At 36.3% G+C, this 12,830-nt stretch overlaps 2 protein-coding genes across 2 annotated transcripts; one reads left to right on the forward strand and one right to left on the reverse strand.

The window, feature by feature from the left end:
* The first annotated feature begins 1,021 nt into the window (after positions 1–1,021).
* On the forward strand, positions 1,022–3,155 carry LOC108817342 (trihelix transcription factor ENAP2). Its single transcript, XM_018590002.2, has 3 exons — positions 1,022–2,113; positions 2,688–2,730; positions 2,917–3,155. Exons 1-2 carry the CDS (start codon positions 1,198–1,200, stop codon positions 2,726–2,728), a joined length of 957 nt encoding a protein of 318 aa, XP_018445504.1. The 5' UTR covers positions 1,022–1,197; the 3' UTR covers positions 2,729–2,730; positions 2,917–3,155.
* A 229-nt stretch (positions 3,156–3,384) lies between these two features.
* On the reverse strand, positions 3,385–6,388 carry LOC108817341 (ketol-acid reductoisomerase, chloroplastic). The gene is made up of 10 exons (XM_018590001.2): positions 6,027–6,388; positions 5,839–5,931; positions 5,508–5,573; positions 5,259–5,399; positions 4,934–5,161; positions 4,731–4,848; positions 4,503–4,642; positions 4,263–4,430; positions 4,018–4,173; positions 3,385–3,910 (listed from the first exon to the last, which is right to left on the reverse strand). The coding sequence occupies exons 1-10, from the start codon at positions 6,318–6,320 to the stop codon at positions 3,545–3,547; spliced, it is 1,770 nt and encodes a 589-aa protein (XP_018445503.1). The 5' UTR covers positions 6,321–6,388; the 3' UTR covers positions 3,385–3,544.
* Positions 6,389–12,830: the final 6,442 nt, after the last annotated feature.

Genomic DNA, 12,830 nt, shown 5'->3' on the forward strand with positions numbered 1-12,830 from the left:
ATCATGATCTTTCTAATATGGCAATGTATCAATGATCTTTCTAATATGGCATTTTGTGTTACAATTAGAGTATATCCCTAACATCATGATCTTTCTAATATGGCAATGTCTTAGCAAAAATGATTTAGTTTGACCAAGACATCATTAGTATTTGCATTGTATGAATATGAAAAGAGAGTAACAACCAAACATCCAACTAATGATATCTGATAAGTTAGTTAATAACCTTTGATTTCCAACAAATAAATAAATAAACCTTTGATTTCCTGTCTTACGTTTCAGAAACTTTCACCATGGGAAAAATAATCAACACATTTAGATACTATTTATGATTATTACAATTCATTTATCACCATTAAAACCATATAGTTAGTTATTTTAGGTAAAAAGGTAAAATGTTAACTGAAACCAAAATCGGAAATTTTACCAAAATAATAAAATGTATATTCGCTTTCGTTCCCAACATTCACATCATTCTTTTTATTTAAGTTTTAATTCAAAAACAAAATACAAATTATCAAAATGTATAGCATTAAAACCATATATTATAATTATATTAGGTAAAATAGGAAAATAATAACCAAACCCAAAATCACAATTATAACCAAGATAGTCTCACTATAAATTTTCACATTTTATTTCTACAAAAATAATATAACTTGAATGTATTTCCTCTGTTTCTGAAACAACTATTTTCAGATTGTTCACAAGTATGAAGAATACAATAATTGTTTACAATAAAAACAATTTTTTTTAGTATAAACTTTCTAAAGATATTTACTTAGATCAAATATTTTCATTTATTTTTTTCTAAAAAAATATGAAAAGTCTATCTTTGTGAAATACAAAAAAACCCTAAAAAATCTTACTTTGAGGAATTATAGTTTAGTAGTCAACATTCATTCATTATTCTCCTTAACAATAATAATTAAGAAAATGCAAATTAGCAATAGAGTATAAATTATACTGTTATATCATAATTCTCACAGATAGTGTATATATAGACTAGCTGTGGGTGGCTCGTTTAGCTTGCTCACGGCTTAGTACATGCACAAAAAAGCAAAACACACTCGTTTGTTTGTTTTTTTTGGGTCCCTTTGTTTTTAAAAAAATCCTCCGTCCTCTTCAATTCCGTTACCGTCACCGTCCACCATCCGTTTCTCTCCTCCTCCTCATTAACTCGCCGTAGTTAACGGTATGAAGGACGCCGTCAACGATTCCTTTTCGCCGGGATCTTCTCGTCCTTCCCCGTCGACGCTATCCCGAGAAGATTACTGGAGCGAGGAAGCGACCTTCACGCTCATCCAAGCCTGGGGCCGCCGCTACGTCGACCTCGGCCGAGGCAGCCTCCGTCAGAAACACTGGCAGGAGGTCGCCAACGCCGTCAACGACCGCCACTTCAACACCGGGCGCCACGTCTCCGCCGCGAAATCGCAGCCGTACCGCACCGACGTGCAGTGCAAAAACCGAATCGACACGCTGAAGAAGAAGTACAAGGCCGAGAAGGCTAGGGTTTCGGAATCGCGCGTCAGCGCGTGGCCTTTCTTCTCCGATCTCGACGAGCTTCTCCGGGAAACGTTCCCGGCGTCGTCTGGCGCGGCTCCTGATAACAACCAGAGACCGTCTCATTCGCTGCCGATGTCGATCGTCCCGGTTCCCGTGGCTCCGAGATCGGCGATCTCGAGACGTCCGGCGCCGGCGATTATGTCTCTCGGCGGGGATAATCTGCTCGGATTTCGCGGGAATCTGAACGCGTTCGCGGCGGCGGCTGCTGCGGCGGCGTCTCCGGCGTATGAGGAGGATTCGGATGGGTCGAGGTCGAGATCGAGCGGAGGAGGGAACAGGAAGCGGGAGAGGGAGAGGGAGAGGGAGAGGGAGGGTTACAAGGAGGTAGCGGAAGCGATAGAGAGGTTTGGGAAGATATACGAGAAGGTGGAGGAGAGGAAGAGGAAGGAGATGGTTGAGTTGGAGAAGCAGAGGATGCGTTTCGCTAAGGAGTTGGAGTGTCATAGGATGCAGCTCTTCACCGAGATGCAGCTTCGTCTTCACAAGCTCAGGCGTTCCTCTGGCTCCGCCTCCAATGGTGGTCCCACCACTTCTTCCGCTAACGCCGGTGAGACATGAAACCCCTTCTCCGTTTTGTGTTAGTGTCTGAGACTGGGAAGCGATCTTACAAGGATTGACAGCTTGTTCATGAGATAGAAAGTTTGAATCTTGCTTCTGTTTGCTGTTGTAGCTTTAAGTGATTTAATTACCCAAGGATGGTTTTACTCAATTGTTATTTTTACTTAAGTGTGACTGCAAGAAATTTATGTTCAAAGTCTATTTAGCTGAACAGAGTAGCCTTCGAATGCATTGTTGATTGTGAGTTTACATTCTAATTGCTTCCAACATTAGGAGATAATGGCATTTATGTCTGAACAGAAAAATGCATATGAGAATTCTAAAGAATGTCATTGAGAAATCTTTGCCTGCAACTTAGCTATAGCATTACACACACTAGACCTCGTTTCTTTTGTGTTTTGCCTGGCCGTCGTTCTCGACTTGTTAATCTCACCTTGATCTCTGTTGATTTGATGAATCTCTCTTTGCATTACATTTTTTTAAGTCAGCGGCAGTTTATGTATCAATATGATTACCGCCTTTGTAATAATAATAATAATTGAACCTTCGCTCTGTCTGCGCAGCTCTTGAGTATGGGATGATGGATTTCCCTAGCTACTTCTAAAGGTTACGCTCCTTTTTCTTTGCTTTCAGCTACTACCTTTTTTTTTTTGTGCAACTTGCTTTCAGCTACTACAAAACTCTCAACAATTATACTCTTTGTCTAAAGAGCCTTATGCATATCCTACAGTCACGGTATATAAAGCTGTAGGGCTAATATGGTTTTTTGTGAATTGTGCTTGTGATTTGCAGCATCAGAGAGTTTGTGATTATAGCCATTGATGAAGAAGGAACATGTCCGCTCAGCCCAGCACTAAGACTTACAAGGCATTTCCAGTTTAGTGACTTTGTGTGAAGCATTATCCTCAGATTAATACAATCAGAGCATATTTCAAATAGGAATATAGGAAGTTACAGTAAGCACAAAAAGAAACATTTAAAATTTTAATTGGAAAAAATGGCTCTGTGAAACAATTTGTTACAAGAGGAAATGCGTTTGCTCAAAAAAAAAAAAAGGGAATGCCTAACAGAGTCCTCAAGTAACTTGGGAACAGGGCACACCATTTTCTTCACTTTCTCCACCTCTTTAAAAATCTCTAAACAAGTCCTATAAGAGGAATTTTAGAGCTTGAAAAATCACAATTTTTGGCAGTTTAAATCCCAAATATTAATGATTAGCTTCTCTAAAAAAATTTCAACAAGATTTTACCAAAGTCGAGAGAACATAACAGAAGATCCCATTAGTGGAATTCGAAACATCATTATTATTCAAGTAGTCCAAACAAAAACATTCATTCACGCCTACAACTTCCAAAGACCATTGTCTTTCTTCAAAACACGATTACATTGAAAGAGACTGATAACATTTCAAACCCTTCACTCAGTTGGACTGACGCAGCTCTGGTCGAACAAAATCTGCATCTTGAGGCACTGAGATATCCACGGTGGGCCTGAGCTCCGCACAGACCTGGATAGCACCATGGACTGGATCAGCGAAGAAGTTGCTGATCAAGTCTTTGTTGATTGGTGCACCATTGTCCACAGCCACCAAAGCTTGTTGTGTCAGGTTGTAGTCAAACCGTGGTGCCCATTTCCTCGATCCCAATCTTGCCGTGGTCGAGCAGTTGTCCACCATGAAGGACACTCCTCTAGCGTGCATAAACGGGTTCAGAGAATCAACAGACTCAATCACACTCTCGTTGATGATCTCCGAGTAGGAGTGACCCTTCTTCCTCAAGATCTCAATCTACATAAGACCGGCAAGAACCAAGATTTAGATATAAACATATATGTTTTCTGAATAGTAGAGAATCTAAACAGAAACCAAACGAATATAAACAAAAAGACATGTACCTGAGCCATCATAAGAGCAACGTAAACTCCAGCGGTGAAGGGATACAAAGGACCCAAGTCACCAGCTGGTCTGGACTTCCTGACGCGTTCACCGACCTTCCACATTCTTGTCTGATCAATCTTTCCCATTGGGAATGCAGGTAAGCCCTCCTTATCCTGTTACAAGTCGAGAAAAAAACCATTACAATTCCTGCAAGACAAACTGTGTGTTTGAGTAAATGTACAAAAGAATGAGAAGTATTTACGTAGAAGCGACGACCGGCTAAGACAACGCTCCTGATTTCGCTGCCAGCTGCTACATCCTCGTAACATTCGTAGAGGATCTCCATACAAGGGTAGAAGGATGCACTGTATGCAGTCTCGAAGTCCTTTTTGCCTTCCTCAGACAAGGAGTTGTAGACAGCCAACATTCCCTGAATTACACAAATTCATCAGTAACGGGTTTGGAACAATCCTGGTCCCTCTAAAAATGTCTACCTACTAACCTGGGTAGATATAGTTCTCGAGATATTTCCTGTGATGCACTCTACAGTGTTCTTGTAAGCCAAGTCTTCACTCATTCCATTTTCGGTGTACCTTCTGAACAGAGACTCCACGATTCCGTGGACAGCGCCAAGCAAAATGCCTATCAACAAAAGAAAAGAAGATAGGTTTTAAACAGAGTACGATTTAGCTACAGAAAAACAGTTTATAAGTTGAGTTGCAAAACTCACCTCTTTCTCCAAAGATGTCACTCTTGTACTCTTGCTCAAGAGTAGTAGCAAAAGTAAAAGGGGAACCAAGTGCTACTGACCATCCCAGAGCAACATCAGCGGCTCTACCGTCAACATCCTGCAAACAGAAGGTCACATCAATAATTAAAAGAATGAACACAAGAGGTATAATAGCAACAGAGAGAGGGAGAGAGATAGAAAACCTGGTGGACTGCAAAACTGGCGTTGATTCCAGCACCGTTGATTTCTTTTCCCTGGACATAAAGCCTTCTAACAGATGGACCCATTCCCTTAGGGCAAACAGCTACCACGCTGATGTTCTTTGGGAAATCAAGTCCCATGGACTGCAAATGCCCCAGTAGAAACCCGTGTGACAAACCGAGAATGCTGTTTGGCTTCATGTGGGAGAATATTTTCTCATAGTTATCAGCCTGCAAAACAAAAAAAAAACAAGATCCATTAAAATGAAATGTATATATAACGAATGAGCAAAATTTCAGGATGATGAAGATTCTAAAATGAACTAGCCTGAGCAGCATCAGAGATCAAAAGTAGCACAAGATCGCTGCCAGAGATAGTTTCCCATATATCACCAAGAGTACCACTTTCTTCGGTGAAGCCAACAGCACGTGCCTCCTCAAATGAGCGAGAGCCCTTTCTGAGCCCAATCTACATATTCGTATTAAAAAAATAAAAGAAAACAAGTCAGGGTAAAGCTTCGAAATAACAGTAAAAAGCTACAAAAGTAAGAAAACCAACACATGAGTCGGGAGTTACCTTAACAACAATGTCAGACTTTGCCTCCACAAGCGAATCCCTTAAATTCTGAGCTTGAGCAGGTCCCTATCAAACATGAAACTTTAGTATACAACTTCTTTGTTCCAACTCAAATTTACCAAAAAAGCATGAAAATGAAAACACTTTCATTCAGTAGTCAAGAAACATTCTCAACTATCCATAGTAAATAAATTAACTTAGATGACACTCGCTTTCAAGCTCATTGGAGAAAAACGAAGTTAACAGATTATCAGTTAACACAACAAAAAAAAAAACTCTCCAAAAGTTGTTAAATCCAGAAACAGATTGATAAAGGAAAGCACAGTTATACCTGAGAACCCCAGCCAATGACACCAATCTGCTTAATCCCTTTGAAAGCATCAGGAAGATGCTTGAACAAGTCCCTTCCTCCCCTCACAATGTACTAAAAACAAACATAACCAAAAAAACCTCAAATATCAGCAACAATCACAAAACGATGTACCCAAAAAAGAGAAGATCTTTTTATAGAATAAGAACCTCTTGGTGACCAGCAAGAGACACTTTCTCCTTTTTGAACACAGACGTCTCAAAGTCGAGAGACATAGGTGCTCTGACCGCTGAGGACGCAACCATTCGCGCGGATAAGGAAGATCCGACACCATTTCCAGCGGCGGTGGCAGTGAGGGACCTCAGAGACTTTGAAGTAGACGAGAGGGAACCGATGTTGGGGAAAGCAAAGGTTGTGGCTTTCGAGGACCTTAGGGTTTTGGAGGAAGAAGAAGGAGATGGGCATGAGAGGGAAGGAGCGATGGATGAAGTCGCAGCCGCCATTTTGAGTCTCAGTATGATGTCTGCGCTGAGCAAATTAGGGTCACACAGACACTCAGGGTGGGGAGGTTTTTAAAGCACACTCACCTTTACCTACTCAACACCACCAAGAGTCAAATATTAATAAAATAATATATACGTATCCAATGTATCTATAAATGGGCCTAAAGCCCATTATATAAGGCCCATAATTATGAAGCCTAAACGTTCTTTCCACGAACTATTTTAAATTAATAAAAGGATTTTCTTGTGTTCAACAAATGATTTTCTTCTCTTTTTAAAAGAGACAATTAGGTCTATAACAATATCGCAAAATGTTTGTTAAAAAGAAAAAACAATATCGCAAAATGTATATAAAAAAAATCATCTATGAATTCCTAACTTCATCCCTCTTTTGTGAAGTGTAAATTATTTTGCTATATATTTCATAACTTCGTTTTTACCGTAGTCCTGCCACATATTTTTTTTATTTAACATGTACAAGATCATCTTCCTCCACAAATTTTTTGAATCAAAAATATGCTTGTACTGTTATTTGTTTCATTGTTCGGTAGTGTAGCCTAAAAATAAACAAAATTATTATACTACAAATTTAGTTTTATAAGTTATGTTCTAAAATGCGGCGTTTGACATGAAAATACGATGGATAATTGTGTAATGGATAGATGACCATGGAAAATGGTGGTAGTTGGCGTAGCTAGGCAGTGGCCGTGTTATGTTTACCTTGGCTGAGGAAATGTGCAAATCCCCGTTTAATTTTATCAAAACCGAGTTGACCAATTCATAAGAGCTTGCAAATTTCAGAATTCCAAATCTTAGTTATCGTCATAAGGATGCTATATAATTAGGTAAAACACCAAAAAACATGTAACAATGGTGAAATCGAAAGAAAAAAAATGAAGGTCAGCGAAAATTAGATCAACTAATTCACAGAGGAGCATAGTTTTTTTTTTTTTCCAAATTGAAATTCATTCATATGCCAAATAGCAATACCATACACAAGCTGGCGGCAAAACGAAATAGCCCCATAAACAAGAGCCCATAAAAAGCGGCAGCTAGAGCCCACACTGGGGACGACTAAAACCACATCGGGTGACTTCAGAACAAACATAAAACATACAAACTAAATCGATACTAACACCAAAAGCAAGGATAACATCCACAAAAGCCACTTCGAACACCTAGCAGATTTTTAAAAGAGAGCAAATGTCAATGGTCGGGAATTACCGCTGCTGCATATTGCTCGCCACCCGGTACCTTCCACTTCTTCACCCAAACAAACTTATCGCTGCTGCCTCGCCCGCCAAACGATAAGACTAAGACTCAGAGACTTCATAACTCGACAAGGGGAACTCGCTGCTCGGTCCACACGCCTTGGATAAATAAAACCTTTACGATCAAAGAAGAAGCTCACTCAAACACCACTATGAAGCCTTGCCAACCTCTCCAACACTCATAGGAGAAGAACAAAACCGCTAGCAACCATAAGACACACTACCTCTAGAACAAAACCTGCTAAGTCACAACCATCACGACGCTTACACCATGGCCAGATTGATCAAGACTCACGAACCCAAAGTTACAAGAGCCCTATCAAAACGCAGATTACCAAAGCTGAAAATACAAAAGATGGGTTTCCACTATGACTAAACCCCTGAACGAATGGAACGAGCAAGCTTCAGCTCCACTCCACCACAAAGACCCAACTTTGAATAAGAAATGGTGACAAGAACACTGGACAAATCCATCGTGAACCTCGCGCACCGCCGTAACAAGGAGAACACCGCAAAAGGCTGAAGGAGAAAACCAGATCTGACGGTGACACCAACAAAAAGCCGACTCCCTTGCTCTACCAAGCTCACACCAACTCGTCGGAACACCAGAAAGCTCAAGACGCCGGCGAAGCTAGCCCTTCACAGAGAAGAACCACTCATCGGCGGTGAAACACCCAGAATCCCAAAAAATATCGAAGATGGATCTCTTTAGAGACAGGAAGCAAAAAGAAAACTAGATCGAGGAGAAAAGGAAGCTTCCGACGCCGGATAAGCCAACGCCGGAGCAAAATACGAAGAACACCTTCTGCAACTTTTGAGAGAAAAGAGAAAGAGGAGAGAGGAAAGATAGAAAAAATACCAGAGGAAACCTTTAAAACCACAGAGGAGCATAGTTAAGATAGAATACAAGGGTAAAAATATATTTTCTCCGGAAACAGAAATTAAAAATAAAAAGTGCCCCAGCCCATGCTCAAACCTAACAAACTAAGATACAATAAAGGTCTTAGACCACCAGCCCACTTGATAAGAAGTGAAAAATATAAATCATGTCAAAATTTTACAAGACACATTTCTAGGCATCGTGGACAACTTATGATCCTCAGGACTTGTATAATACTATCCTTCATTTGATATTACATAAAAGTGAACAATGATGAATACCAAAGGTGACAAAACAAGTCGTTAATATCTTGGTTGTCTTCATTTTAGATAAGTAATGTGTTAGCGATTTGTGAAACTCATTTTTATACCAAGTGAAAAGTATTCATGTCCAATAATTGACTGAGAAATATTAACATATTTATTAGCTGCCAATTAATTACTATTGATGTGCTGTTTAGCCGATATGTATTGAAATACATGTAATCTGGTCTAGTTTCATCTCAATCGCAGTCTCATCTTAGTAGTGATATATTTGAGTGGGTTCATGGAAGTAAAAGGTAAATATTTATAAATGATACAATTACACTTAGCGGTTCCATATATATATATACTAGATCTTGACCCGCGCTTTGGAAGCGCGGAATATTTTACGATGAAAATTTTCACTAATAACTTAACAAATATTTTGTTAACTTTTAAAGCGTGTGTATTTAAAATATTTTTTGCATTTAAATCAGTGTTTTTAAATTCAACCCGATTGTGATTATACCGGTTAATCCGAAGATTTAACAATTCAATTTAGTTTTTTAAAATATTCATATTAAAAAGTCACTAAAACCCGAGACTAACCGATTGAACTAATGGATGACCGATATGTAATCTAATTTGATTGAAATTGTAATAGTTTAATAATTTGTAATCTTATAATCCAACTTTAAATTTTATTATTTTGTAATTTATGAAATTATGACGTTTCTACAAAATTTTAAAGAGAAAATGATGGATATAAAATAACTAAGATTAATTATTGTATTGTTTTGGAAACGTTGATAGTAGTATAATAAATATATTGTTTGGAAACATTGATAATAGTATAAAAAGAAATAAGTATATTGTTTGGAAACATGGATATTACTATAAAAAAAGGAACATTAATGATTTAATGTAGGTTTAACTATAAATATAAAGGTGTATTTAATTTAAAAACTTACAAAATAAATGTTAGGTCCAACAGAATGTTTCTGTTTTAATAAGATAGATTGTTAGAAGATTAAGATATATGTAAATGGTAATAACAAATCTACAAAGAGATCAAACAAATGTGTTATACTATAATGTTACTAAATAACACAATTTAAGCTAATATTTTTGGCTCTACATATGTAGTTGATATATACTAACGCTTGGTAAGTAATAACAGTTTTGTGTTAGCGCAAATAAAATTCTTATGAACTAAAATAAAAAAATTATTGACTAATAAGGATGACACCAAGTGGTGTTGGCATTCTACAAAGTTTTTGTAAAACATGGATGCCAACTATTTCACTACAACTAGTATGTCAGTCAAATCCTACAAAGGTATAACATTTTGTTTCCTAGTTTTTTAAATGTGAGATAAGCATATCTAATGTTTTTAGTGCCCTGAAAATATAGTTTGATCCTAATACTGAACATGTGGATAGTTTCAGAAATAGACATTTATATTCAACTTATGATTATGTTTTGTCCAGATATCATATGGTAATTTTTTGGATATCCACAATGTATTTTTTCGTGAAATCCTCGTAAGACTTTATCCGGTATATTAGAGTCAACATTAGTAAGTATTAATTGAATGTGTTTCTGTTTACAACCATTTTCTTATTATTTTTTTCATACATAACCATCAAATGGATTGATATTTCCATAAATTGGTATTATTTGGTATGCAAAATATATAATCTTAAAGATTAGAAATATGGTGAATTTTCGGATGATGATGGAACTCAACCGAAATACAATTGTAAGACATGTGGCGATGTTAATTTAGTTTATCCAAGGTATCATACTATTAAATATGTTTGTTTAATTGTGTAACATTATAAATTAAGTATCTTACATTTGCAAAGTAATAATTTTATGTATTTAGATATTAGTTGGCTGTGATGTTGCATGGAATCGGAAGCGGGTACGTGGAAGCGGAAGCGTTCGGAAACGCGGAATCGATATTTTATAAATTTTTAGGAAGCGGGAACGTGTTGGAAACGTTTTAATATATATGTATATATATATATATATAATTACTATTATTAATCTAAATAAGTATCACTTTACTGGTAATATTTTAATGTTTTTGAGTTATAATATGTATAAATAAAATTTGAAATTTAAGTTAGTGTTTTGTAATATGTATTACATATTATAGAAATACAAAAAGTATATTATTCTTTATCAAACAAACGTTAGTTTTTTCTCATGTTAATTCATGAAAATGCATCATTATGGTAAATTTAGACCATTAGCCATAATATTATAATACCCATGTTTATTTATTCTTTAATGTTGATTAAAACAAGAATTCAAATAAAAACTATAATTTAAGAACACGTGTAACTTGAATAACCTAATTGCTTCTTCTTCTTTTGAAAGAAGTCATAAAACAAAGTACTTTTTCACACACGATAAGTTTCAGTAGTTATACAAGTGCGAGTCTTTGTCAAGTAATTTACATTGTTGGACGATTCCGACTCATTAAATCATGCGTTTCCAAGTCAGAATCAGAGCTTCCTCTGCGCTTCCATATTCATCTTTTCTAGAATCGCGATTCTATCACGATTCCAAACGATTCCGGACGCCTCCGATCCCGTTTCCGCTTCCGGAGCGGGAATCGTAGCCACAACAACGTTTCCGTGCAACGTAGGTGGCTGTGACATGACAATTATGATGAGACGAGGTTTTTTGATATTCGATCAAATTGATGAAAATTTCCTCGCAAGATCTACTGATTATTGGCTGTAATTTTATATAGTATATATTAATTTCAGTGTGATTATAATATATTATGTAATTTTTGTATTCTTTCAGCTTGATCACTTACCAGTTTATCATAAGTTGCTTGATTCCATTGTTGAGAAGATAATTGTTTTTAAGATCTCACTCAAAGACGACAATAATAAGTTTGGAAACTCACCTTATGTTGTGGACTGTTATATGAATGATCAAGACATTATGATATGTATATTTCTTTATATATCAAAATAATTCATATTATGATTTATTTTTTCTGATTTAGTTAAATTCCTTATGCAGTCTCTACTGCTTACAAGTGCTAAAGATTTTTCTGAATATCTCTGGCGGACACACGGACACCAAAGTCAAAGAATGACAACAAAAAAATTGATGTTAAAGATCAACGATCAGTTACAAAACAGACTAAAGTGGAGAGAAAGATATTTTTTTAATATTTAATTATTATTATTTTTCTACATTCATTTTATATTGTTTAAAGTTTCATTTGCTTTGTAACAAAATGTAACTAAAAGTAAATATAGAATTCAAACAATTAAAACAACAATACCAAATTGTACTTGATATTTAACATTTGAATACAATTGACCCTCTGAATGATATTATGATACATAGCATATTCAAAATTTAAGATATCATAAGATATCAAGTTTGAGTAATAAAATAGTCTTTTGATGTAAAAAACCCCAAAATATATGTATATATTGTGTTCCTATTATACCTTTGAAGATTTAACTATTACTGTTTCGAATATGTATTCAATCAACAAGTTCTAGTAAATATTGAATTTCCATATGCTATTGTTGTTTGCATGAAAGTGGTAAGTAAGCCCGTGTATGATTCAATGCATGTGAAGTCATATGATTGGGCTGAGCCTGATCCATCAGAGCTCGACGATCCATCACAAGGTACTTGTGAGTAATATGTAAACCGCCCAATGTAGCTTCTACTTTCTGCGATAAGTTTCATAACTCTTCCCTGAGTAATCTGTTATTCCTTATTTTTATGATGAAACAATAATAGAATATGAAAACAAAATATTCAATTTCCATATGTTATTATTGTTTACATTTATAAAGAATTAAATTGTATCATAAAATCTTCAGAAAATCTTATGAGTACCCAAAAGACTTGCACTCCATATCACAATCAACGCTTTCTTTATTCGATATTCCGTTTTACGACTTCCAGAGAATTGATCCTTCGAACATGCACGATGGTTAAAAAGCATCAACTATTTTACCAGAGTTTAACGGTAAGACTTGTATCGCTTGTGATAAAAAAAACGTAATATAGAATAAAGATAACAATGTTTATGCTATTGGTAGGATAATCATTATAGATGCGTTTA

Source organism: Raphanus sativus, chromosome 7 (genome assembly GCF_000801105.2).
Source record: "Raphanus sativus cultivar WK10039 chromosome 7, ASM80110v3, whole genome shotgun sequence".
Classification (NCBI taxonomy): domain Eukaryota; kingdom Viridiplantae; phylum Streptophyta; class Magnoliopsida; order Brassicales; family Brassicaceae; genus Raphanus; species Raphanus sativus.

Excerpts from the sequence above, each read along its gene's own strand:
- LOC108817341 (XM_018590001.2), bottom strand. The coding sequence starts at position 6,320 with ATGGCGGCTGCGACTTCATCCATCGCTCCTTCCCTCTCATGCCCATCT. Across the intron at positions 4,431-4,502 it reads CGAGAACTATATCTACCCAG|GGAATGTTGGCTGTCTACAA; the intron begins GTTAGTAGGTAG and ends TGTGTAATTCAG. Across the intron at positions 4,174-4,262 it reads TAGCCGGTCGTCGCTTCTAC|GATAAGGAGGGCTTACCTGC; the intron begins GTAAATACTTCT and ends GACTTGTAACAG.
- LOC108817342 (XM_018590002.2), top strand. The coding sequence starts at position 1,198 with ATGAAGGACGCCGTCAACGATTCCTTTTCGCCGGGATCTTCTCGTCCT. Across the intron at positions 2,114-2,687 it reads CACTTCTTCCGCTAACGCCG|CTCTTGAGTATGGGATGATG; the intron begins GTGAGACATGAA and ends CTGTCTGCGCAG.